At 49.4% G+C, this 23,977-nt stretch overlaps 1 protein-coding gene across 2 annotated transcripts in view; it reads left to right on the top strand.

The window, feature by feature from the left end:
- The first annotated feature begins 3,869 nt into the window (after positions 1–3,869).
- The window catches only part of igdcc4 (immunoglobulin superfamily, DCC subclass, member 4), a 44,398-nt gene continuing 24,290 nt past the window's right edge, over positions 3,870–23,977 (top strand). Inside the window, exons 1-13 of one of the 2 annotated variants that reach the window (XM_061246773.1) lie at positions 3,870–3,963; positions 5,157–5,290; positions 9,972–10,106; positions 11,873–12,025; positions 12,766–13,176; positions 15,158–15,322; positions 16,435–16,572; positions 17,908–18,081; positions 18,689–18,922; positions 19,763–19,867; positions 20,593–20,776; positions 22,522–22,649; positions 23,343–23,513. In XM_061246773.1, the coding sequence (XP_061102757.1) occupies positions 10,061–10,106; positions 11,873–12,025; positions 12,766–13,176; positions 15,158–15,322; positions 16,435–16,572; positions 17,908–18,081; positions 18,689–18,922; positions 19,763–19,867; positions 20,593–20,776; positions 22,522–22,649; positions 23,343–23,513 (1,909 nt within the window). In that variant the 5' untranslated portion in view covers positions 3,870–3,963; positions 5,157–5,290; positions 9,972–10,060. Of the gene's footprint in view, positions 3,964–4,175; positions 4,343–5,156; positions 5,291–9,971; positions 10,107–11,872; positions 12,026–12,765; positions 13,177–15,157; positions 15,323–16,434; positions 16,573–17,907; positions 18,082–18,688; positions 18,923–19,762; positions 19,868–20,592; positions 20,777–22,521; positions 22,650–23,342; positions 23,514–23,977 lie in introns of those variants that run through there. The other variant, XM_061246774.1, reaches the window with a different exon arrangement.

The raw sequence follows: 23,977 nt of genomic DNA, 5'->3' as shown, positions 1-23,977 counted from the left end.
AATTTATTCCTTCTCATTCACCCATTCAGACACACACTCACACACCGTTGGCGAATGGCTGCCATGCGAGGCAGCAACCAGCTCGTCAGGAGCAATTGGGGGTTAGATGTCTTTGACACACCCAGGGCGTGATCGAACCAGCAACCCTCTGACTACCAGATGACTGCTGTTACCACCTGAGCTGATGTCGCCCCATAGCACCTGAGCACTCCTTTAAGCACCTGGGCCGAGTAGTCAACACAACCCGTGTGCGTGTGCGTGTGCGTGGCCGAGACGACCCGACTCTCCACCGGACCGAACGCTAAACCACGTTACTTTCCACCCGCGTAAACTTTCTCTCAAACCAACGCATACCAGCGCTGCACTGGCACCAGTATTGCATCGGCCACTGTGCCATCCATTACATTACATTTCGTTACCTTACATTAATGGCATTTGGCAGACGCTCTTATCCAGAGCGACGTACAGTTGATTAGACCGTGCAAGAGACAATTCCTATGACAATGTCTAATACTAAATAGTTGGACATTCCCCTGGAGCAATGCAGGGTAATTGCTCAAGGGCCCAACGGCTGTGCGGATCTTATTGTGGCTACACCGGGGATGGAACCACCGACTGGGGGGATGATTACAGCTTTTAGCTGGATATGACTGAGTAGGTGAGGGCCCGCCCACAGCGGGCGGTGAGGTGTGAAAGTGACTGGAGATGACTGCGGCTCCAAACCCATAACCGCCTCACAGAGCTCATGTTCCACACCACAGCCACGTGCCGTTGGGATAAAAACGCGTATCGACTTGTGGTCCGGAACCTGCTGTCAAGTTAAACGAAGCGATGCTATCATTTAGCGGCTTTATCCAAAGTGCTGTGCAATTGATGCTTCTCATTCGCCCATTCATACACACACTCACACACAGACCAACGGCGGCTGTCTGCCATGTAAGGCTCAAACCAGCTTGTCAGGGGTAATTGGGGGTTGGGTGCCTTGCTCAGGGACACTACGACACACCCAGGGCGGGATCGAACCGGCAACCCTCCGCCTGCCAGACGACTGCCCTTACCCTCTGAGCCAATGTCGCGCCATACTAGCTATCTTATACCATACCATTGGGCACCCTACTTAGTTTTTAAACTGGAGTGATTGCTTGCATTTGCTTGTGAATTTTCAAGTTCACACACCCCATTTATTGGTGAAGTCGACACAAGAGCACCAGGCAGGGGTTGATGCCAGAGGATAATAATCTCTCATTAGTCAGTTTCATCGAGGTCAAGTGATCTGTTATTTCACAGAAAGGTCTGAAGCACAGCTGCCCAACCGTGCACCTGGCGGTCTACCATACTGTAGGTTTACTCTCCACCACTAACAAAGAAGGCGTCATTCAACAGGTAGAGATTCTTTGGCTGAGGGTGACCACTGACCACGTGGTAAATGGACAAGATCAACTAAAAAAAATAACCCCAACAAAGCAGGCCTCATTTAACCGCTGGAGATCTTGTTGAGCTGCTAGTTGGGGTTGAAGTGAAAAACCTACTGGATGGTAGATTTCCAGGAACAGGGTCTAAATGATCTAAATATAGATTGTGATGCATGGCTAGGGGTGACCACTGACCACGTGGTAAATGGTTAGGATAACCGGATCTTGTTAAGGCCCGCAACTGAGACCGTTAAAACGGGTCACGGCAGGGCAGAAAATCCATCCATCCATCCATTATCTGAACCCGCTTATCCTGAACAGGGTCGCAGGGGGGGCTGGAGCCTATCCCAGCATACATTGGGCGAAAGGCAGGAATACACCCTGGACAGGTCGCCAGTCCATCACAGGGCACACACACCATTCACTCACACACTCATACCTACGGGAAATTTAGACTCTCCAATCAGCCTAACCTGCATGTCTTTGGACTGTGGGAGGAAACCGGAGTACCCGGAGGAAACCCACGCAGACACGGGGAGAACATGCAAACTCCGCACAGAGAGGCCCCGGCCGACGGGGATTCGAACCCAGGACCTCCTTGCTGTGAGGCGGCAGTGCTACCCACTGCGCCATCCGTGCCGCAGGGCAGAAAATGAAAGTTAAAAAACAAGTCCACAACAAAAGCCAGAAAAACAGTCTCCCCATTTCGCTGTGGTGACTACATTTGGTAGCCTGTAGTCTAATGGATAAGATGCTTGACTGAGACCCGGAAGGTTGGTGGCTCAAGCCCCAATGTAGCCATGGTAAGATCTGCACAGCTGTTGGGCGCTTGAGCAAGGCCCTTAACCTTGCATTGCTCCAGGGGGATTGTTCCCTGCTTAGTTTAATCAACTGTAAGTTGTTTTGGTTAAAAGCGTGAGCAAAATAACACATTATTATAATGAATTATTAATTGGCCACAGCCGCTGCTCTAGCTGTGAGTAGGCCCCCTGGTGGACATCTCCCTACTTTACACCACGATATTCACACACACTGTGCACGCTGCTGTATTTTTAAGTTTCTAGGACATGTCGTAAAAGTATATGAAGGGCCTTCACAGCTTATTAATTTGATGAAGCGTTGCGTCTAGCGTACGGCGCGAGACGGCCCGTGTTGAAATCACGCCGCGCCGTGCGGCAGTTTGTTTTACACGACACTCGGTGGGACTCTGGGCAGCTCACGGTCACCGCAAACCGAAAATAACAAGCCCTTCGCACAGACGGAGCGAGGGTTCAGCTCGAGGGCACAGCCTCTCCCTGAAGGGAGAGGAAGGGAGAGAGAGAGAAAGGGAGAGACGGAGAGAGACAAAGACGGAGAGAGAGAGACACAGAGCCAGAGAGAGCGAGAGAGCGAGCGAGAGAGAGAGAGACACAGAGCCAGAGAGAGCGAGAGAGAGCGAGAGCGAGAGAGAGGGAGAGCGAGAGAGAGGGAGAGAGAGGGAGAGAGGGAGAGAGAGAGACACAGAGCCAGAGAGAGCGAGAGAGCGAGCGAGAGAGAGGGAGAGCGAGAGAGAGGGAGAGAGAGAGCCAGAGGGAGAGAGGGATGGAGAGATGGAGAGACAGAGGGAGAGACGGAGAGAGAGAGAGGGATGTGTGTCGGAGCCCGGGGAGTTGGAGGCTGCAGAAGAAGGCGACAGATGGAGGAAGGCGAAACGTCGGGCGGGTGACGCGGCGTCTCTGTAAACATTGGCCTGGGTTTGCGACGGGCGCGAAGCGTCACGGGACACAGGAACCGCTTTTAGCCTCTCGCCTCGGTAACCAAGACATTTCAAAACTCTGGAAGCGCACGCACGGACAGACATGGAAACGGTTCACACGTTTGCGCATACTTAAATATACACACGCACCCACACACACATGCGCAAGCGTACACGCACATGTGCGCACGCCCTCGTCGACACACTCGTACGCAAACACACACACACACACACTGACGTGCTATTAATATTCCCCCATACAGTTCGGGACCGTGTCCAGTTCATACCCGAGTCCTATATTTACACCGGTGCATCGCTGGTGTCATCGATCTGCTATTTCAGTTACGTGGCTTTAATGAGCCTGTCCCTACGTGACCCTGGACTTCATATGCAATCCCCTCAGATCTCTTCGCTTCTGTGACTCCGCTGAGGTGCGCAGCTGGCTGCGTGAACCCCACGGCCAGTAGGGGGCGCCCTGTTCTGCTTGTCCATCGACCGCGTACGGTACACTTTGCCTTTTGAGAGAAGGGTGCGTGTTGAGCCATAACGCGTAGACGTTATTGGGTTTCTTTTTGGTCTAGGCCTGGGAGGTGGCAGATGGGCCCCGGTCTGAATGGAACTCGACCTCTTCCTGGTCTCGCCCACAGGGCGGGGAAGGGGGTGGGGTCGGCGTGGGGGGGGTGAGGGGCGGGCAGGTGTGGAGGAAGAGAGATAAATATTGACAAGTGTGAGCACAACACGCGGCCATCGAGCTGAACTGCTGTTGTGCAACAACGCTGGACGCCCGGTGACCTAGATCAGGAGCTTCAGCGTCAGGTTTGTTCTCTTTCTGAGACATATGTCTCTGTTCCTCTCCCCCTGTCTCTCCCCCCCCCCCCTCGCTTCCCCCCTCTCTCTCTTTCCCCCTCTCTCCCCCCCTCTCTCTCACTCACTCCCTCTCTCTCTCGCTCTTTGGACCAGCAGGGCTTGGGGGCTTGGTTTATCACAGGGCTCCTTCTCCGTGCGTCACCCTACAGGGACGTGCACCGGGGAGGGAGAGCGTAACTCAGGGCAGGCCCTGCCTTCCTCTGTGACCCGTCCCCAATCTCACAGGGGCACCGCCGTTCACCCTTGCCCTCACACAGACGCAGGGTAGCAGGTCTTTTTCACCTTAAAATCGGCAGTCGGTTCGGAGAGAGAAAGCAGGCGAAGGCAGGTGAGGCAAGTTGAACAGTTTGTCAACTACTTTAGTTGGTGCATACAGTGGCTACTTCATTAGGTGTTTAGTAGATTTATTTTCTTCTGTTGCTGTGGCCTATCCACTTAAGAGGTTTGATGCGTTGTGTGTTCAGAGATGCTCTTCCAGTCCACACCAAGAACGATAACTAATAAAAACGATATGTCAAGTGAACGGTGGAGTCCACACCACAACTATAACGATGATGATATCATAGTGATATCACTTTCAGAGCAATTTATTCTAGCTGCATGAACGATAAAACGCTGTCAGCCAATCAAAACCCATCCACATTTACAGGGCTTCACGCAAAAAATGGCAGACGACACAGCTGAGAGGATATTGACAATGTTATCGTTCATCGTGTGGATGCTCACATATTTATCGTTATAGTTCTGGTTGTGGTTATGGTTCTTGGTGTGGACGGGCCCTTGCAGCAAAGACCTCTGTACCCTGTGTGAATGGTGCTGCCCTGGGGCATCTCTCCCTAGGCTGTGGAGCCAGGCAGGCTGGCCAACCTCTCTGGAGGCCTTGCTTCAGGACAGATGGCCCACTGCGGAGGATTGGGCAGCAGACCTGGGTCAAATGCAGTAATTGTTTTGGATTTCTGTACTTGATCGTTCTTGCATGTTGCAATTGAACCAACTGAGAGGACCCAGAGGGCAGGGTTTAAGAGCAATTCCAACGACGGGACGAGGGAGCTGCGTTTGAGCGGTAAAGGAGGAGCTCCGGGATGGAGCCGGAGGCCTGCGGGCCGGTCCACACGCACTAACCCCCCCCCTTGCGTCCGCAGGGTCATCTCCCTCCCGAACGGCGTTCTGCAGATCCTGGGGGTGCGGGGCGAGGATGCGGGGGCTTACCGCTGCGTGGCGTCCAGCTCCGCCCAGAAGCGCTTCAGCCAGGAAGCTGAGCTCACCGTCACCGCAGGTAAGACCCGACGCGCCAGCCCTCGATTCTGTTTTCCACGTCGAAACGTCAGCCTCCCCTGTCCGTTAAACAGAGTGCAGGGCTCTTATTTCGGGCGAGCCCCTGTGAAGTTGTCCAGGTAAGGAGTCTCCCCCAGATCGACAGAGCACGGAAAAGTATTTGAATCCACAGCTAATGCTATTTGAACGCAGGTCTGTCTCTGCCCCACCATATCGCTGACACGAGAGCGAACACGATCGCATCGGAGATCAAAGCGCTGGATAATGCCTCGGCTAATAACACAATGGCGACTCGAAATGTCGAAAATGTATAAAACCGCATCATGTAGTGGTTTAACGGTAGGGTGATTTCAAACAGAAAGTGTTTGTCTCGTTCGAGTTGAAATCCAATTAAATTAAATGATCGTCATTACCGTCTCAATAAGTGCTGTCCAAATTCCATAAAAGCGTTCATGCTTTGTTTGTGTGGGCAAAGGTATTGATCTGCCAAGCCATAAAGCATTCATTACTTGGTCAATAGCTGTATGAATGGGGTTTTAAAAAGGAGCTAGTGGAATTGGATGATTGGTTTGAGGTGCACTATGGGATAGTCAGGAACAGTGGGCTCATTCCAATCGCTTAATTTTCTTTTTTTTAATCTTTTTTTTTTTTTTTTTTACCTTGCTCATTTTTCAACTCGTTAACTCCACCCATCGGGAGTGGCTAGAAAAAAGGCTAGACAAATAAAGTGAAGATGGCCTGAATTGGGCAAATGGAATGATCTTGCTCCTTCAAACATCAATTCAAAGCCACATCAGTTACAGACTTGGCATAAGGGGAGAGGTGGATCCACAGGTCGATCATCTATACGTCACACTTTCTGAAAAAAATAGTTCTGCAAAGGATGTGCTCGTGTTTCCTTGCTCTTCGTTGCAAGATTGGGAATTCCTAAGTTCTACGTCTACATCTAGCTCTTCAGAAGGAACATTTAACGGGTCGGAATGTCCTTAAAGATGGCGGACCTTGATCGATTGGGCCAGGAGCAGGGAAAATAAGAGAAAGGAGGAAAAATAAGCGATTGGAATGAGCCCAGTGTTCTTCTCCCTTGTGGAGAGGAGCTATCAGTCCGTTGCATGGAGCAACCGGCCTGCATCCTAGACCCAGAGGAGTCTGCTACAACTCATCAACTCTGACCCTCGAATCCAATTGCAGCCCTGGTTACTTTTCTGCCGGGTAATTAGTCTTCACGTCAGACTCCCAGGTGAAGGGAGGGCGGAAAGCGGCAGTTGTTGGCCCTCAAGGGCCACGAGTTGCTGATGCCTGTCACAGACCGTAGGAAGTGTCCCTGCCCGCAATGAAGGTGGAGCATGTGCCAACATTTACATTACATTACAGGCAGAAGCTCTTATCCAGAGCGACGTACAACAATTTGCATAACCATTACCAGAGGAAAGTAGTCTGAAATCCCCAGAGGGACATACAGTTCCAATTGATAGAAGTGACCACATGGAGAGAAATGTGAACCCTGTAGCTTAATCTGATGAGAACATAGGATGGGGGGGGGGGGGGGGGGCACGTTTGTTCCTGGGAAAATAAGGGGGGAGTAAATGTTGGCTGGGGTCTTGTCAGGGGAGATTATTTTCTGTACCAAACTAAAATGTTTTTTTTAATTTTGTGTCAAAGCAACTGCAAGTTGGTTGCAGCAGTTGCAGTTCACGTAACTGCTTAATTTGACTGGTGTACATGGAACCGGGGAATGTATGTCATACTGTAAAAAAAAAAAAAAAACATGTGACCCACATCAACCCCTCTCACCACCCACAGCTGGGAAACCACCGATATACTCTCATAAAGCAGTGCAAATACGCTCATAAACCGCCGCACGGTGATTTACAGTAAACGCACCTGCATTCACGCATGTGCATGTGTGCTGAAGATGTAATGATTAATTTCTGCGCCGAAACGCGTGTCTGCAGATACGTAGATGAGGGTCTCACGCTTACTGTCCACTTTTTAAGAGCTAGCGTTGGGAGAAACGCAGCCACACACACACACAGCTCTTAGTAGCCATGTCCTGACCGTGCAGAGAATTGAAGCTGACCCACTTAAAACCCTCGGCCTCCATGCATAATCAAGCGCCGCTGTATGAAATCGCGATTACTAATTTATAAAGTGCTTACTGTTTCCCAGGAAGAATGCCGACGAGTCATCATCACAATGCTGGTTTTGACAATATTTGAGCCTGCGATGAATCTGTGCGGTCTTTTCACGAGCATGATTACTTACAGACTCCAAAGCACTTAATATAAGGATCCATTTTGCATGCTAATGCTCAGTTCCGCTTGTCTGAGAAAATGTTTTATTTACGTATGTACTCGTTCGTAATAGTGTGAATAGCGAGACACGTTTTGCTGTTTCTCCCCCTCTCACACCTGTTTCGCTTTCTCCCTATTTAAGCCGTTCAGTAGTAGTTTTTTTTTTTTGGAACGTTTTTCAAAATACAAAAGTCAGTGTTCTATAACTCAAATTATTTCAGTTACCGGTCTTGGTTGTTACTTCAGCATCGAAGTGTTCAGTTAAGAGCAATCTAATCGCATGTTTGTGGTCTTACCCCTTAAAGGGTTACGGGGAAGGCACCACAGTTGAAATGGGGCGATTTTGGCTGGAGCTTCATAAAATATATGGACCAATGATCACAAACAACTTTAAGTAGTTCATTTATATGTTTTTATGCCAGCTGCCTTAAGTAAATCAAGCACCACACTGAAATCGATATGGAAAAATGAACTCTGACTTAATCCAGTGAGACAAAAAAAGTGTTTTAATGCAAATGTCTCCCTATGCTAATTTGCATATGTTCCGAAAACAAAAGTCATAATGTTTGCATTTGTGTTCACATTCAAAAGAGACCCCTTACTAAATAATATTTCCTCGGTTTCTCCTATTCACCGATGGTTCGTCCCCTTAAGTGGCTTGGCGATCGGCAGGGACTTTTGACTCCAGATTGGTTGTTTTTCTCTGAAAGGCACCACCCGAGTGCTGTGTGGTCAATATGGTTTTAGGACAAACCGGTCTACAGGTCTTGCAATAATGGAAATAATAAAAGAAATTACAACAGCAATTGATAGAAAGAAATTTACAATAGGGGTATTCATTGATTTAAAAAAAGCATTCGATACTATAGACCATTCGATTTTAATTTCTAAGTTAAATACATATGGGGTGAGAGGAGTTGTTCTAAAATGGTTAACTAGTTATTTAAACAATAGACAACAATATGTGCAATATGCTGGTAATACATCAGAATGTATGAAAATTAAATGTGGGGTCCCACAAGGTTCAGTTTTGGGCCCTAAACTTTTTGTTTTATATATAAATGACATCTGTGAAGTTTCAAAATTATTGAGGTTTGTGTTGTTCGCAGATGATACAAATTTCTTTTGTTCAGGAGATAATTTAAAAACTTTATCTGAAAATATTGAAAATGAAATGGTTAAACTTAAATCTTGGTTTGATGAAAATAAGTTATCGTTAAATTTGAAAAAAACTAAGTTTATGGTGTTTGCTAATAAAGAAAAGGATGACATCTCATTGTCTATTGATGGAATTAACATTGAGAAAGTATCCAAGTTTAGGTTTTTGGGTGTAATAATGGATGAAAATTTGACATGGAAATCTCATATATCACATGTAAAAAAAAAAAGGTGTCCAAGAATATTTTTATTTTGAACAAAACGAAATATGTTTTAGATTGTAACACAATGAGAATGTTGTACTGTTCACTTATACTGCCTTATTTGTGTTATTGTGCAGAAGTGTGGGGTAACACATATATAAGCAATACAATGCCATTGCTTTTACTACAGAAAAGAGCAGTTTAAATTTGACTTTGTGAATAATTCTGAGAACATACTAATGGATTATTTGTTAAGGCACGGTTATTGAAACTCAAAGAGATAATTGAACAGCAGACATTATTAATTGTGTTCAAAGCTAAAAAGAGAGTATTGCCAAAGAATGTGCAAAAACTGTTTGTGTTTTCCTCAGAAGATGAAAATCATAGAAGGAGATTGGATTTTAAGCATCAGGTTGCTAGGACCACTTTAAAACAAATGTGTGTTTCTGTTAGCGGCGTCAAACTTTGGAATTCTCAACAGAAGGATTTAAAGGGTTGTACAGATATCTTTCAGTTTAAAAAAATGTATAAAGAAAGACAAATTAGACAATGATTTATATTTTACAGGTTATTCTGTTTTATGTTGTTGGAATTAAGGGTGTAGGTGATGGTGTGGGTGAAGGTGTAGGTTAATGGAAAAGGCAGACCATCTAAGAATGTTGTGTTCAAGTAAGGGGCAGACAAAAAATAAGAATTATATTCTTCTTTCTGCTCCTTTCCAATCATGAAAAGCATTAATTTGACAGATGTGTTGTGGACTTGTGTGTTAACTTTATATTGTAATGTGCATTTTCATGAAAGGAACAAATAAAAATGAAATGAAATGAAATGAAATGGTTAACCGCGGGTCCGGCGGATGATGTTCTTCCGTGCAGGCGAGCCTCTGAGGCTGGCGGCCTGCGCGTAGCCGGAGAATCCCAGCGAGGTGCTGCCCTCTGCTGGGCGCTCTCACACCTGCGTCTTTGTCCCCAGCTATCCCCGTCGCTTGTGCGCTTCTCAATCGGTGCGTTTTTGTGATTGGATTCAGGCCCGCGCCCTGCCCTGGAGGAGGTGGTGATCGTGGTGCCGCCCCAGAACACGACGGTGCTGTCGGGACGGCCCGTGGTGTTCGAGTGCATGGCACAGGGGCAGCCCAAACCCCTGGTGTCGTGGAGCAGACAAGGTTTGTACGCCACACCCTGTTCCACCCCACACACAGACCGAGTTCCCTTTTACAAACCCTTCCTACTGTAGGTTCAACCCCTTCTTTAATGTTTTATTCCCCCCCCTGCCTCTCTTCCAAGCTGACCTCTCTCCCGGTCGCCCTAGTAACAAGCTGTCACTCATCCCTGTGTACTTCCCCCCCCCCCCCTGTTTCGTATTATGTTAATATTGGTTCAGATGGAACAGATTGCTCCCAATGCTAAAGTCTACCACAGCCCAGGCGAGCACGCTTTTTGTTATCTCTCCTTCTGAGCTGTAACGTTCGACGCCAGAAATCCTATTCGCCGCGTCGATTACGGAGCTTAGGAACGCGAGCGCACTTCCCAAAATATGACCTGCTGCCGTCCTTCGATACGCGCTGTTCTGTTCCTCTCAGGAGCGGTGCCGATGAACCTTTGGACAGGTTGTTTGGCTTGGTCACGTATCACAGAAAGGGCGGTGAGCCGAGAGGGATGGTGCATGTAATGGTGGGAGCTCGGGGAGGAAGAAGAGCGCTGAATTCGTTATGACTGAAAAATTTACTTAAAAAAAATAGTGCACTTTGTATTTCTTTAGCTATTTCTTCAGTTTTATATTTGGTCTTGTTTCGCATATTGCAGTGCCTTTCTCAGTGTGCCGGTAATTGGCCGTGCCTCGACCCAGTTCTGCCTTAGCCTGATAAAACAAAACCGTTACAATTTAGAAATATAAATGTTGAAATTGCATGTTGGTTGCATCTTGTACATGAAGAAAATAGCTTTGGGACATTAGGTGTCACGATCCTCGTGAAATGAGGTCGCTGTGGGTGCAGGAGTCGACACTTTAATGCTGGAGGAGCGTGATGCCGGGAACAGTCAGGCTTGGCAGTTCTGACTAGAAGAGAAATCCTGGCATTTCTAGTGTTCAAACCCACAAGGAAATCCCATCTGCTGGAGAATATTTATGTCAAGCGTAAGATCCTGAACCCCCCCTCTCTTGGGTTCTGGGGCACTGGAGCTCTCCTCCAGATGCAGGGCGCATCACCCACGCCCTGGGGGGTCTCTGCTTAATTAGCGCTGGCTCATCAGTGTCCCAGCCCCTAATCACACCCCGCCGCCTCTGGGCTCCCACGGCCCACTCAGGACATGTGGATTAGCCTTTTTTATTTTCGGCTTGAAAGCCTCCCAATACTCCCGCTACTCGCTACAAAACAAACCGACAGACCCTGCAGCTCTCCAGGACCAGGGTTGGAGACCAGGGGAGCAGGGAGCGTGCTCCTAGCAGCCAATGCAGCCAACCGCGGAGAAGCACCGCGCACCCTCTGTCATTCGTCTTTCTGACTTCACCGTGACAACGCCGTGTTCCATCCTGGGGTCCCTCTGACGCTCGAGGTGGTCAGAGGACAACCCCGTCTCCTGTCGCCCTCGTTCCTCAACTCTGTAACCTCGGGCCTGTTCCGTGACTCTCTGTGACCTGGGGCCTGTTCTATGACTCTCTGTAACCTGGGGCCTGTTCTGTGACTCGCTGTGACCTGGGGCCTGTTCTGTGACTCTCTGTAACCTCGGACCTGTTCTGTGACTCTCTGTAACCTGGGGCCTGTTCTGTGACTCTCTGTAACCTGGGGCCTGTTCTGTGACTCTCTGTAACCTGGGGCCTGTTCCGTGACTCTCTGTAACCTGGGGCTTGGACTCTGAGGCAGGGCGGGGGGCTGTTTTTCAGGCACGCACTTTTACCCGCCGCCTCTTCTGTGTCTGGGTTCGGTTTCAGACGGGAGGCCCATCGCCACGGACGTGGTCGTCCTGGCGACGAATCTGCTGATCCCGGACACGGGACGCCAACACGCGGGCGTCTACGTCTGTCGCGCCAACAAGCCCAGGACCAGGGAGTTTGTCATCGCCACCGCCGAACTGCGTGTGCTGGGTGAGTGTGTCGTACCATGCTAAAGGCGTACTATGTAGCTTTTCACCTTGAAAGTATTATAAAACAACCACGCTCAGGCAATACTGTGATATACTGGCAACCTGTGTCTGTTCACTTCTGGCCAATGTCTTGCTTGTCTACTTTTAAGTATTTGGGATGTTTCTGGGTGTGGGCCTTCCATGTTTGAGCTCGATATCTGAAAAGATAGCTGCCTCGTCTTGGATGTTTTGAATGCTTTTGGCTGCTTGACTAATATGAATGTGGCTATTACTGTATTTTTGAAAGTGACCTGATTACAGCAGTCTGCAATACAATGTTACAAAGCTACTCGACATAGCTAGCAAGACCACAATATGTAGTTCTTTCATTGATTAGTGAGCTTCCATCCTCTTGAGGGTGTAGGCAGAGTCGTTTTTGATGGTAAACACCGCCGCGAATCAAGGAAAAAAATCCTGCATAGTATGCCTTTTAACTCCAGTATATAGAGTTTAGAAGTTCACCACACTGCACTGGAAACCCCTTGTTTCCTCTATCTATCTGTCTGCCAGTCTGCCTGTCTGCCACCTGTATGTCCATCTATCTTCTCTGTCTGTCCATCCATCTGTCTGTCTACTGTATATGTCTGCTGCCTGTCTTCTCTGTTTGTCCATCTATCTGTCTACATGCTGCTTGTCTTCTGTCTGTGTACTGTGTCTGTCTGTCCCTCCTGAGAGGCTCAGCCCCCTCTCTCCCCCCCCCAGCCCCCCCGGTGATCCTGCAGCCCCCGGAGACCGTGTCCCTGTCGCGGGGCAACACGGCGCGCTTCGTGTGCAACAGCTCGGGCGAGCCCCCGCCCGCCCTGCGCTGGCTGCGGAACGGCCGGCCGGTGCTGTCCAACGGGCGGGTGAAGACCCAGAGCCCCGGCGTGCTCCTCATCAACCAGCTGGGCCTGGAGGACGCCGGGTACTACCAGTGCGTCTCCGCCAACCCGCTGGGCACGGCCTGCGCCACGGCCCGGCTCTCCGTCATCGTGCGCGAGGGCCTGCCCAGCCCGCCCCGGCACCTCCAGGCCCGGCCCGACTCCAGCACCAGCGCCCTGCTGGCCTGGGAGAGGCCCGAGCTCAACAGCGACCAGATCATCGGCTTCTCCGTGCACTACCAGCGCGCGGCCGGTGAGTGTGCTTCTCCGTGCACTACCAGCGCGCGGCCGGTGAGTGTGCTTCTCCGTGCACTACCAGCGCGCGGCCGGTGAGTGTGCTTCTCCGTGCACTACCAGCGCGCGGCCGGTGAGTGTGCTTCTCCGTGCACTACCAGCGCGCGGCCGGTGAGTGTGCTTCTCCGTGCACTACCAGCGCGCGGCCGGTGAGTGTGCTTCTCCGTGCACTACCAGCGCGCGGCCGGTGAGTGGGCTTCTCCGTGCACTACCAGCGCGCGGCCGGTGAGTGTGCTTCTCCGTGCACTACCAGCGTGGCCGGTGAGTGTGCTTCTCCGTGCACTACCAGCGCGCGGTCGGTGAGTGTGCTTCTCCGTGCACTACCAGCGCGCGGCCGGTGAGTGTGCTTCTCCGTGCACTACCAGCGCGCGGCCGGTGAATGTGCTTCTCCGTGCACTACCAGCGCGCGGCCGGTGAGTGTGCTTCTCCGTGCACTACCAGCGCGCGGCCGGTGAGTGTGCTTCTCCGTGCACTACCAGCGCGCGGCCGGTGAGTGTGCTTCTCCGTGCACTACCAGCGCGCGGCCGGTGAGTGGGCTTCTCCGTGCACTACCAGCGCGCGGCCGGTGAGTGTGCTTCTCCGTGCACTACCAGCGCGGCCGGTGAGTGTGCTTCTCCGTGCACTACCAGCGCGCGGCCGGTGAGTGTGCTTCTCCGTGCACTACCAGCGCGCGGCCGGTGAATGTGCTTCTCCGTGCACTACCAGCGCGCGGCCGGTGAGTGTGCTTCTCCGTGCACTACCAGCGCGCGGCCGGTGAGTGTGCTTCTCCGTGCACTACCAGCGCGCGGCCGGTGAGTGCGGCCCCCGGCCTCCTCCCGTTTGTCAGAATGTCTTATTGAGCTGACGCTTTTATCCAAAGTGACTTACGGTTAATTGGACAAAGCAGGGGGCAATTCACCCATGGAGCAATTCAGTCATGTACCTTAGCCACTAGACTACAGGCTACTGTATTTATGTGTAACATATTAAATATGTTACACATATATATTAAAACTGCTTTTGGCCCACTATCATGCTTTTCAGCAGATTCCCTGTCCTGTAAGTATAGTATGTTGGCAACAAAGGCTATGAAGGAGAATAAGTAATGATGCAATACAGAGGGACATAAGGACAGAGCAGCATTCACACTAGTGCCGCAATGAGCACACGTTTGCTTGATCTAGCTCTGATGGTCAAATGCGTAATTGTTTTGGATTCAAATGCTTTTCTACGCTTTACTGAGCTCGAATTGCAGTGGTCCACATTTGTGATCCAGGAGAGCCGCAGGGTGCACTGGCTTTTGTTTTTGCTCAGCACTTAACTGTGTAATTAACTGCTTTAATTGATCAATTAACTCACTGCACCTGGGTTCCTGGGTCTGAATTGGTTGCTGATATTAAGATGAACGCAAAAACCAGCACACCCTGCGGCTCTCCAGGACCAGGTGTGAGGACCACTGTTGTATTGCATCCTGTGAAATGCTCTCAAAAAGTGCAAACCCTCTTTTCCGGTCCTCTCGGTTGGCTCAGTTGCACCAGGAAAGATCAGTCGAACGCAGTAAAGTATTCAAATCCAAAACGAATACCTAGCTGACCCAGGTCCGCCGGGCACGCTGCCAGCTTTGAGCCACCAGGAATCAGTACACCAGCGGTCCACAACTCCAGTCCTCGAGAGCTGGTCTGTATACTGGTTTTTGTTCCAACAAATTGCCTTGTTTTTAATTTGCTGACAGCTCTATAAATGACCCTGGTTTAAGCCTGTACTTGAGCACAGTGAAATCATTAGGATACACTTGCAGTCTGCAGCTGGAGCCGGTACTCGTACACATGCCAGATAAGATATGAGCAGAAGTTGGCACAAAATCCTGAAACGGATTGGCCCTTGCCGTTCACCTTTGGAGTGCGCTCTTACGGAATACCTCCTGTCAGTCGCAGAAAGCTCCCCTGTCCCCTCTCCTCCAGGGTCGAACAACATGGAGTACCAGTTCGCGGTGAACAACGACACCACAGAGTTCCACGTGAAGGAGCTGCAGCCACACACGGCCTACACCTTCTACGTGGTGGCCTACTCGCCCATGGGGGCCAGCCGCCCGTCACCGCCCGTCACCGTGGAGATGCTGGAGGACGGTGAGCCACAAGGGGGAGGAGCCACGGTCTCCTCTGGAGTCGGGCCGTAGACGGGACCGGAGTTGTTGCACGACCCCCTTTCTCCCACGAGAAGCAGAGAAATATTCATATAAAATTCACCTGATTCGAATTTGTGAGCAGTGTTGTGTCATTGGACCCTTTCAGTCCCAAGCCCAATATGAAGTGGCTCCACCCAAATCCCGAGGGGGTTTGGCTTTGGATGAGAAAATGAAGAAAGTTGAGAATTTAGTAGGGATTTAATAGGGGCTCAAAACAATTGCTCAAAGCGGTCATTTTGATTGGTTGAAATGGTATTGGGTTAGAGCGCCGTATGGTTTGTGGTAGTTATGCTTGAGTGTGCTACATGGTACTCTTGGGACTGAAAGGACTAATATGATTTTATTTTTTCCAACTGTTATATCCTGAAATTAGTGTTTAGGTTAGATTCATCTTTATCATTTCACATTTCTATCGGGTAATTAGCTGAAGCGAACACGTAATTAATTATACAGAACGTAGGAGTGATTTTTGTTTCCTGAAGGAAATTGTGTGCTGTGTGGGAAAATTACGCCCGCTGACCCCAGGAAAAGGTTGTCAAGACAAACTCCTGGAAAAAGGCAATGGTGCAATGGAAAATAAACAAGTGAAAGGTTACGCAAGCGTTGCAGTGCGTCAATCACTTCCTCTCCTGCCCCGTTCGCTTGAACCGCACGGAACCGGCTACAGATAAAAATAATCATATACGCTATACGAGCACGTTAATGCAGTGTACTTACTGAGTATTATGATGTCAGGGAACAGACCAAGACATAATTTCTGTGAGCAGTTCTAGCAAGCTGTCAGAAACCACTGTGCATTATGAACCTACCCGTTCTCATGTTGTCATGATGATACGTTTAACATGAATGAGACTTTGTCGACTGTTCACTGGCAATATACAATAAAATGTCAGTTCAATAGGTTTAATGCTGCTCCATGTCCCTCCCTCCAGTTATGCCTCTGAGAATAAACATAATGTTAAATAAAGAAATAAAATGTCCACCAGCCAAATGCCCCTGGTGTTTACGTCTTTGCGTCATTTTTTCGGGGTTTGTCTTGCGCCTCCCTGTCAGTCCCCAGCGCCTCCCCCCAGCTGTCCGTCTTCAGCACCTCCTCCACGGACGTGCGCCTGATGTGGCCCCCACTTTCCTCCCAGCTCAGCCGCGGCGACATCACCCGCTACCGCATCGACTACTGCGCCCTGGAGCAGGGTGAGCGCCCCCTGCTGGCCGGAGGACTCTTCTGAAGGCCCACACACACATTTTTCCTGTTTTTCAGCTTTTCATATCATCCCTCAGCTTTTGGTTTGTGACTGATTCAAGTAAAAAAAAAGTATTCATATTTTAGACAGACAGACAGACAATATCAAACTGCTATTTTTCCAAGCTGTTTGTAAAAACGATTTCCCACGTGACGTGGCCCTTGTTTCTGCGTAATTATCGGATAATGTTAAATATATGTATATATGTAAACCTATGAGCCTGAATATGCATTGTATTCACTAACATTAGAAAGAAAATGTATTTGATGGAGAAACTTTTTTGGTTGTTTTTCAGTACAGTCATTTATTGTGACGAGCTGTATTCTTGCTTATTTTTATGTTTAGTCCCAAATGTAGTTATTTTTAATGCTTGAAACTTGGAGGGTCCTTACTCTCGCTGTCTTTATTATTTCTCTCTGTCCATTGTTCAGGAGTTTAGTGCATCTGATGAGTGCTGTACATCTAAATTTAATCATAGGACCTCGCTTTCCCTCTCTTTAAACTATGGTATATTTAGTATAAAAATACTTCAGTATATGTAGTATAAGCTATTTGTGTATAGGCAGTGTGTTTAGGATGAAGATGTATGACGTCTGTGTGTGAATGCGTGTGTGTGTCAATATGTGTGCATGTGTGTGCGTGCGTTTGTGTGTGTGTGTCTGTGTATGTATGTGCGTGCGTGTGTCTGTGTGCCTGTGTGTGCACGCGTACATCTGTCTATGTGTGTGTGTGTGTGTGTGTGTGTGTGTGTGTGTGTGTGTGCGTGTGTGCGTGTGTGCGCGCATGTGTATGTATGCATGCATGTGTATGTGTGTGCGCATTTGTGTGTGTGTCTGTCCGTGTCTGTGTCTGCGTGTGTGTGTGTGTGTGTGTGTGTGTGTGCGCATGTGTGTGTGTGTGTATGCATGCCTGTCTATGTGTGCGTGTGTTTGTGTGTGTGTCTGTCCGTGTCTGGGTCTGCATGTGTATGTGTGCGTGCATTTGTACGTGTGTCTGTGTGTGTGTGTGCGCATGTGTGTGTGTATGCATGCATGTGTGTGTGTGTGCGCGTGTTTGTACGTGTGTCTGTGTGTGTGTGTGCGCATGTGTGTGTGTATGCATGCATGTGTGTGTGTGTGTGCGTTTGTACGTGTGTCTGTGTGTGTGTGCGCGCATGTGTGTGTGTGTGTGCGTTTGTACGTGTGTCTATGTGTGTGTGTATGCATGCATGTGTGTGTGTGTGTGTGTGCGATTGTACGTGTGTCTGCGTGTCTGTGTGCATGCGTGTGCGGTGGCTCTCCTCCAGAGGACAACGGGACGTCAGTGGAGGTGGGGGGTGCTGAGACTCAGATCACCCTGCGAGGCCTGCACCCAAACCAGCTGTACCGCCTGCGCATCACCGCCGGGACCCGGGCAGGCTTCGGGACGCCCTCCGACTGGACCCTGCACCGCACCCCCGCCCAGATCAACCACACCATGGGTACTCCCACAGCCTCGCCACGGATCGTGTTTTTCACACATATTTACATTGCAGTTATTTAACTGACGTTTTTATTCAAACCGATTAATCAGCCAATCCCTGCTAGTCTAAAGTGGGGTTAAAGGCAACAACAGCTGATGTTATTGTGGCTATACCAGGGCTTGAGCCACCAACTCCGGTCCCAGTCAAATACCTTAGCCTCTAGGTTATAGGCTGCCCTCATGTTTAGATGAATATGGGTGGTTGAATTTAGATTAATTTAGCTGGGTCCCAGTTTGAATGTCACGTTACACGGTGTCAAGAATCTCCTGAGCTGAACAAGCACTGTTTGGCTGTTACGGCCTCTAGTGGCGTAACGTTGTTACTGCTGTTAGTTGCTCACACAACTCAGTCAGTCAGTGAGTTAAAATGACATGAAATGACAACACTAGTCTTCACGACTGCTTGTTTCAGTTTCAACCAGAAAGGAGCAAAGCAATGTAACGTGAACTGCATTTCTCCTGGGCGAGTTGTGTCCTTGAGTCTCTCGGGTGCGATTTGGAGCTGGATTTAGATATCGGTCCTACTGGCCCCACCTCCCGCTCACTTGTTTATTTTCCTCGTGCAGTGCTCTTCGCTCCCACCGAGCTGAAGGTGCGGGCCAAAATGCACTCCCTGCACGTCTCGTGGCAGACGCCGCCCAACAACACGCAGATCTCCGGCTACAAGCTGCGCTGCCGGGAGGCGGAGCTCCAGGAGCCGGCCAATGAGGAGGGCCCCGAAGGCGAGCGCGAGAAGGGGCCGGCGGCCGAGCCCGTCAAGCTGAGGAAGAAGAGCAAGCACCACGAGGTCACTGGCCTGGGTGAGCCACTCCAACCGGCCAGCAAGCGGCTCGCCGTTCACCAAATTAACCCGCTGGTCGGTCTTCCGTCTGTTAGTTCAGCCATTTTGTTCAAGGGGGTTATCCGTCATCCGCCCCACCCTGTGAACTCCAGACCCGTCACCCCTCCGTATGGACTTTCTAGTTTACCTACTAGTTTCATACATGAGACTTATAATCTTAAAGGATGGGCGTGCCCCTATCGTCGGGTTCCTCCCAAGATTTCTTCCCATCGGGGGTTTTTCTTGCCACTGTTTGAGGGTTCCTCTCTCGACAGGAGTCGTTTGCCTGATGCTGTTGGGGGATTAGGGCTGGTTTTCCCTTCATGCTCCACATCATGGGTATCATGTGTAAGAGGGGGGAGGGGCAGGGCATGGAGGGCAATCCTCAGTGTGGAGAAATACAAAGGGAGGTGTATATCCTTCAGGCATTAAAATAGTCCTGTGTAATACAGCCGGGCTAGCAGTGCCACTCGTAGTAGCCCCGCTAACACAATCAGTGGATCACTTCACTTCACTTCAGTTTTATTATGTGAAACACTGGCTCTTTCAGTGTGTGGACACGCTCAATAGAGCAGCAATTAAACTCCAGCACTGGGTGCCATCAAAGTGCCTTTCCTCCTAATGCTCGTTTTGGTTCCCTATTAGCATTAAGTAGCAAATCAGTGATTGCGCGATGGTAGCGCTTTCAAAGTTGTGTGTTTTCTGAAACCATGCGCTCTTCACAGCTGTGAAACCCTCTCACATTCTGTCACGGCGAGTTGTTCCTGTACGTTCTCAAGACCGTGTCGTCCTGTATATAGTGCTCGTCTCTGTTTGTCAGCCCCAGACCGTCTGTACGAGGTGAGGGTGTGGGCCTACAACAAGCAGACGGACGGCTACGCGGCGGTGTGGAAAGGGCGGACGGAGAAGGCTCCCCTCACAGGAGGTGAGCGTTTCATGACTGGACTGTCTGTCTGGAGTGCGGGTTGTGTAAGGAACATGTTTGTGATCGAACCTTGTGAGCTCCTACTCCTACTCCTTCTCTGGAAGTTTTATGCAGTTATTATAGTTGATATACAGTATAATACCATAGTATAGTACAAAAGTACATTAACAGCAAACTATTTGACTAAGACATTAATCAATTGACATTAAATAGCATTTAACAACCTGAATATCTTGCGCAGATCCACTTATTTTTTGCGAAATGGGGTTTGACTCATCTACTATATATATGTAGTCATTGCAAAAATTCATAAGCACGTGATTGGCTCACACACATTGGCAAACGTGTCCTTTTCACAGCGAGCTGCTATATGCTTGGCTGAATTTCAACCTCACTGAAGCAGGCATCCCAGCTGGCAGCATTACAACAAAACGCTATTTCAATTTCGAGACCTTTGAATTATAAGGTTCTAAATGACATTAAAAAATTTTTTTTGTCATAAATATGTTGTTTATAGGGCAATACATACATGTGTAAAGTTCTAGACAAAAAAAACTGTTGAAAATGCAGAATTTTAAAGGTTGCATCTGCTTGGAGCCCATTCACTTTGGAATATTGAAGCTCAATATCTCAAAACCACTCTGACCGCAGATAGAACCTTATAATTCCAAGCCGTAAGGAAAGGAACCCCGGTGTGTTTCTCACCCCCTCCCTGCGTTTCTCAGTCCCCCCGCAGGGCTTCCTGCCCCCCATGCCCCCCAGCATCGTGCAGGCCTCGGCCAACAGCTCCACGTCCATCTGGCTGCGCTGGGAGAAGCCTCGCTCCAGCAACGTGCGCATCGTCAAGTACACGGTGCGCTGCAGTCCTGCTGGCCTGCGCAACGCCTCGCTGGTCTCCTACTACACCAGGTCAGTCCTTCTACACCAGGTCAGTCCAACTACACCAGCTCAGTCCTTCTACACCAGCTCAGTCCTTCTACACCAGGTCAGTCCTTCTACACCAGGTCAGTCCAACTACACCAGGTCAGTCCTTCTACACCAGGTCAGTTTGCTACTACACCAGGTCAGTCTCCACCTACACCAGGTCAGTCTCCTGCTACACCAGGTCAGTCCTACCACACCAGGTCAGTCTGCTACTACACCAGGTCAGTCTCCACCTACACCAGGTCAGTCTCCTGCTACACCAGGTCAGTCCTACTACACCAGGTCAGTTCTACTACACCAGGTCAGTCTTCTGCTACACCAGGTCAGTCTCCTACTATACCAGGTCAGTCCTACCACACCAGGTCAGTCTGCTACTACACCAGGTCAGTCTCCACCTACACCAGGTCAGTCTCTACCTACACCAGGTCAGTCTCCTACTACACCAGGTCAGTCTGCTACTACACCAGGTCAGTCCTACCACACCAGGTCAGTCTTCTACTACACCCGGTCAGTCTCCACCTACACCAGGTCAGTCCGCTGCTACACCAGGTCAGTCTGCTACTACACCAGGTCAGTCTGCTGCTACACCAGTCAGACCCCCGCAGCTTATACAGTCATATACTGGGGCGACATGGCTCAGGCAGTAAGAGCCGTCAGTAAGAGCCGTCAGTAAGAGCAGTCGGAGGGTTGCCGGTTCGATCCCCTGCCTGGGCTGTGTCGAAGTGTCCCTCAGCAAGACGCCTAACTCCCAAATGCTCCTGACGAGCTGGTCGGGGCCTTGCATGGCAGCCAATCGCCGTCGGTGTGTGAGTGTGTGTATGAATAGGTGAATGAGAAGCATCAATTGTACAGCGCTTTGGATAAAGGCACTATATAAATGCCAACCATTTACCATTTACCATATACTCTTTCCAACGTATTTCTAAATATACCTGTATGTTTATAATATTTATACCCTGTGTTTGTGTGTTTCGCCTCAGGAAAGGATGTGTGGGTAACAGATTTAAAGACATTTCACAGGGTTCTCGCTCTCTCACTCTCTCTCTCTCTCTCACTCTCTCACTCTCTCACTCTCTCTGCTGCATGCTGGGAGTTTGGGTGTGCCAAGGGTACTCGTGGTGAGAGGGTGATTGTTAAAGGTTCCTTTCCGTTTTCTTGTTTCTATATAGGCTGAGCACTAAAAGGGAATAAATATATCGAGACCTTAGAGTTAGAATTCTATGATTCTAACTGACATTTTTGACAAAAATGATTTGGTGCCAGAAATATGTTGTTAGTTACTAGGGCACTACATATGTTACAAAGCTATACAGAGTATTACTGTTATACATAAATATGTTGTTTATAGGGTAAAGTTTATACAAAGTAACATAAATACAAGTTTTACACAAAAATACAGTTTAAAAGAATGAAAAAATGCAAACATGTAAAAGGTTGTATCTGCTTAGAGCCCTTTCACTTTGGTATTCGATGGTACCCATATCTCAAAACTACCTAGAATGCAGATAGAAACGTATAATTCCAAGGTTACGTTATAAGGAGCAAAGGCTAGTAGCGGCACGTTTTGTTTCTGCATTGGCAGTTTCGTGTTTTTTGGGGGTTTTTTGAGAAAGTTTTTGGGATGGTGTCTCCTTCCAATGGGGAATGAGCCATCCATTTACCTCCACATCTCTCTCTCTCTCTCTCTCGCTCTCTCTCGCTCTCTCTCTCGCTCTCTCGCACACACACAGCTCTGCCCAGGAGATCCTGCTGGGGGCGCTAAAGCCCTTCACTCGGTATGAGCTGGCGGTGCAGTCTAACGGGCTGGAGGTGGACGGACCCTTCAGCAACACCGTGGAGCAGTCCACCTTCTCCGACCGTGAGTTCCCGGGTCACATGATGGGGGGGGTGGGGGTCAATGGCAGCCTGCATCTGAGTACACAGTCAGGACCTATCGTATGCTGCTCAATGCCGGTTGTGTCTAGGGATCAGGTGTAGGACAGTTGCACCTGTCTGGTGTGAAGCAGACCTGGGTCAAATGCGTAATTGTTTTGGATTAAAATAATTTTCTATGCTTTACTGAGCTTGTCTGGTGTATTGGTAACCTATGCAATGCTCTCAAAAAGTTCCAGGAAAGTTCAGAATTTGGCACAGAAAGGTATTTTAATCCAAAAGCATTCTGCATTTGACCAAGCTTATAATGGCTTCCTTGACTTTCCTTGGTTTCACAACTCTGGCCCTCATATTGGCAAATGCAAGAACAGCCTCCAAAAGCGAATCAGAAGCCTGCATACACTTGACTAATCAGAGAGAGCTCAGAGGCCAAATGTCCAATTACTTTTGGTCTTGTGAAATGGGGAGGTGGATGGAATTCCTACACTGATCACCCAATATGGATGCAAATATCCATCAAATTGAAGGTGGCAGTCTGCACTTTGACCTTAAATCACAGTGCTAAAAGAACTGAAATTGTACCACTGTCCAGATACTTACGGACTGCACTGTAAGTGAACACGCGCCGGTCCTGTGGTGATCCTCCCCTCTCCCCGCTCTCCCTGCCCTGGCTCCGCAGGCCCCTCCACTCCCCCAGACGAGCTCCAGGTCAGCGCCCTGGACTCCAGCGCCGTGCTGGTCAGCTGGCACCCCCCGCCGGAGTCCAACGGCATCATCGTGGAGTACAGGATCCTGTACAGTGCCAACGGCAGCCTGCCCGACCAGCAGTGGAGCTCTCTGTCCTGCCATGGTGCGTGACGCCTCCCTGCGTGTTTCTGCTCTTCCGTTTCGCTCTGTACGTCTGTGTTTCTGTTCTTCTCTTTCGCTCTGTGTTTCTGTTCTTCTCTTTCACTCTAGTGTGTTTCTGTTCATCTGTGCCACTCAATAGTGTTTCTCTTGTTCTGTTTTGCTCCACGGTGTTTGTTTCTGTTGCTCTGTTTTGCTCTATGTGGTGTGACACAGATGAACAGAAACACACGCTAGTGTTTTTGTTCGTTCACCTGTCATCCTGTCGGGCGTCCGTGCATCGGTTCACCTCGTATCTGTGTTTACATTCCCCTCTGTCATAGCGTAGTTTGCACATTTCTGTGAACTGCATTACCCATTGAACCGTGGGTAACTGGTTCACTGGTATGCTAGTACCATTCTCATTTTGCATCCCCAAACACTCTCTTTCCCACCTGCCCTCCTCCTTCCCTTCTTCTCTTACTACCC

This window comes from Conger conger, chromosome 6 (genome assembly GCF_963514075.1).
Source record: "Conger conger chromosome 6, fConCon1.1, whole genome shotgun sequence".
NCBI lineage: Eukaryota > Metazoa > Chordata > Actinopteri > Anguilliformes > Congridae > Conger > Conger conger.
The sequence above is the reverse complement of the archived record's forward strand: the minus strand, read 5'-3'. Positions and strand labels throughout refer to the sequence as shown.